Raw genomic sequence first — 3,150 nt, 5'->3', positions numbered from 1 at the left:
ACCCTCGCAGCAATTGGCTCCCCAGGTGCTCCGCAATAATCCTAGACCTACGGACTGTTCTGGTTACAAAAACGCGTACGGACTGACGTGGAGCAAACGTATTAGTTCGGTTTGGATTCAGTGCGTGAAAATCGGATCAGACTTTCCTGGCTACTGTGCACCACGTCAGTCCGTAGATAATTTCCCGTAAGTGATTTCCGTAGGTGTAGCATTACTGGGTACTCCGTATTTAACATTCTGCGAGCTCTTTGAAGAACCCCGCGTTGCTCGTCCCCACTGTATTATTGCTAGCAACAAATCATAGTCTGCGAAAAGAAGAAAAAAAACCAGTGTCACTGGACTTCGACCCAACTGGCTGATACACACATCTAACTGTCAGAGTGTAGCCAGTTAGCCACCCGTTTATATATACTGTCCTGGTGCCACTCCATTTCTCCACAAACCCAGCACAGGAGCAGCAGCAAACACAAGAGCTCGCCCCCGCACCCTCGATCACCTCTATCCTAGAGCTCATCCTTCTACTCGTGCACTAGCTGAGACAGTGCTCATGGCGGGCTCGGCGGCGTCGTTGAAGTTCACGGTGCGGAGGAAGGCGCCCGAGCTGGTGGCGCCGGCAGGGCCGACACCGCACGAACTGAAGCGGCTCTCGGACATCGACGACCAGGACGGTCTGCGGTTCCACATCTCCCTCATCCAGTTCTACCGCCGCGACGCGTCCATGAGTGGCAGGGACCCCGCGGCGGTGGTCCGCGATGCCGTGGCCAGGGCGCTCGTGCAGTACTACCCGTTCGCCGGCCGGCTGAGGGAGATCGAGGGCCGCAAGCTCGCCGTCGAATGCACCGGCGAGGGTGTGCTGTTCATCGAGGCCGACGCCGACGTCCGCCTCGAACACTTCGGCGACGCTCTGCAGCCGCCCTTCCAGGGGCTGGAGGAACTTGTCTTCGACGTTCCTGGCTCGTCTCAAGTTCTCGGCACGCCGCTTCTCCTCTTCCAGGTAACTTGTCATTGAACACTAACGCACACGGTCACACGTGACACGTGCAAGATTGTTCGTTCCATGCGTGGCTAACATGCGTACGTGCAGGTGACACGGCTGTCGTGCGGAGGCTTTATCCTGACGGTGCGGCTGATGCACACGATGGCGGACGCGCAGGGGCTGGCGCAGTTCCTGGCCGCCGTGGCGGAGCTGGCGAGGGGCGCCGCGGTGCCGTCCGTGCTGCCGGTGTGGGGGCGGGAGCTGCTGGAGGCGCGGAACCCGCCTCGTCCTGGCTTCGCGCACCGGGAGTACGACGAGGTGCCGGACACCAAGGGTACCATTGTGCCGCTCGACGACATGGTGCACCGATCCTTCTTCTTCGGGGCCAAGGAGGTTGCCGCCGTCCGGTCCCACCTGGTGCCGGGCCTCCGAAAGCGCGCCACGACGTTCGAGGTCCTCACTGGCTGCCTATGGAAGTGCCGCACCGTGGCACTGGCCCCCGGCGCCGACGAGGAGATGCGGATGATCTGCATCGTCAACGCTCGCGGCGGCAAAGGCAAGCAGAGCGCCATCCCGATCGGCTACTACGGAAACGCGTTCGCGTTCCCGGTGGCCGTGGCGGCCGCGGGCGAGCTGTGCGCGAGGTCCCTGAGCTACGCCGTGCGGCTGGTGAAGGAGGTCAAGGGGGAGGTGGACGGTGAGTACATGCAGTCGGTGGCGGACCTGATGGTGCAGCGCGGGCGGCCACACTTCACGGTGGTGCGCGCGTACCTGGCGTCGGACTTGACCAAGGCCGGCTTCGGCGACTTGGACTTCGGGTGGGGCAGGCCCGTGTACGGTGGTCCGGCGAAGGGCGGCGTGGGAGCCATCCCCGGCGTGGCCAGCTTCCTCATCCCGTTCAAGAACGCCAAGGGCGAGGACGGCATCGTGATCCCCATGTGCCTGCCCGGGCCTGCCATGGACAAGTTCGTGGAGGAGATGGGCAAGCTGCTGCGCCCTGCGGCCGTCGACGTCGCCGACATGTTCCCCGCCATGATCAAACCTGCGCTCTGAATCAGCTACCGTGCGCGCGTGCGCTATCCCGTCGCCCATCCGTTTGACTATCCACAATTGTGTCTCGTGGTTAGTATTGGTTTGTGAAGTACAGTGGTTGGTTTTGGTTAGTACTTAGTAGCCAAGTTTAATCCGCAGTTGGTTTGTGGGAGCTCTGTCGCACTCTGGTGTGCTTGTGTGATAGAACAAAGTGAAGAAGGCTCGTCCAATGCACTGTGGCCGGCGTGGCATGCATTGTTGTGTTATGTGTACATGTAACTGTGTGTCTATAACTCCAATATACTATTTGTTGGAGTTAATATGGCCATTATGGTGTAGTACACCACTTGTGCCATATCCCTTTGTATTCGCCACCATAGGCATTTTCGCTCTTCCTATGCCTATATAACATGCAGCCCGAGCCCCCATGAGGGTATCGGTTTTCCTTCCATCAACATGGTATCGAGCTAGCTCTTCCTCTCCTAGTTCATACGAAGAGAAGGAGGAAAGACTGGCTAGAGGAGAGACCGATGGGGTCTAATTCAGGGAGAGAAGAGAAGCTATGGATGTGACTTTGGAAGGTTAAGGTGTTGTAACACCGCAAAGAATAGGACCTCGGAAAGGGTAGATGTCGAATTTATGCATTTGTATAGCATGCATCTCTAAAATAAAGGAAATTTTGAACTTTTTATCTTTAAGAATCAAAGTGGTTAAATTTGTACTCTAGTGTCGAAGTTGACCTAAGTCACGCACTAGGATTTGAAATTCGAATTTTGACATGGCCTTTGAGCATTTCAAAATGAGTGTAAGCTAAAAACTTAAAACCCCAAAATTGGTCATTTCGAGTGTTAAAACCTTGTGTGATAATAACCCTAACCTAAATAAACACACTTTTCAAGTTTTTGAATTCAAATTATTTGAATCAAAATTTAAACCTTTGATTCAAATATTCCTAAATCACTATCTCAAAATTTTGAACTTGAAATCAGTCATATTCATATAATAAATGCAAAACAAATTCAAAATTCAAAATTTGAATTTAAATTATAATTAGGTCCAAATTTCTAATATCCATAACTAAATTAATAAAAATACAAACTTGGTACCGAAATGCTCACAAACAATTTTTTATTAATCAGTAA

General features: G+C 53.7%; 1 protein-coding gene across 1 annotated transcript; it reads left to right on the top strand.

Moving 5' to 3' along the window:
- The first annotated feature begins 547 nt into the window (after positions 1 to 547).
- LOC124681970 (benzyl alcohol O-benzoyltransferase-like) lies at positions 548 to 2,029 on the top strand. The gene is made up of 2 exons (XM_047216740.1): positions 548 to 994; positions 1,085 to 2,029. The coding sequence occupies exons 1-2, from the start codon at positions 548 to 550 to the stop codon at positions 2,027 to 2,029; spliced, it is 1,392 nt and encodes a 463-aa protein (XP_047072696.1).
- The last annotated feature ends 1,121 nt before the right edge of the window (positions 2,030 to 3,150 follow it).

This window comes from Lolium rigidum, unplaced genomic scaffold, assembly GCF_022539505.1.
Source record: "Lolium rigidum isolate FL_2022 unplaced genomic scaffold, APGP_CSIRO_Lrig_0.1 contig_63203_1, whole genome shotgun sequence".
Lineage (NCBI taxonomy): Eukaryota > Viridiplantae > Streptophyta > Magnoliopsida > Poales > Poaceae > Lolium > Lolium rigidum.
Note: the sequence above shows the minus strand (reverse complement) of the source record. Positions and strands in the feature narration are given on the sequence as shown.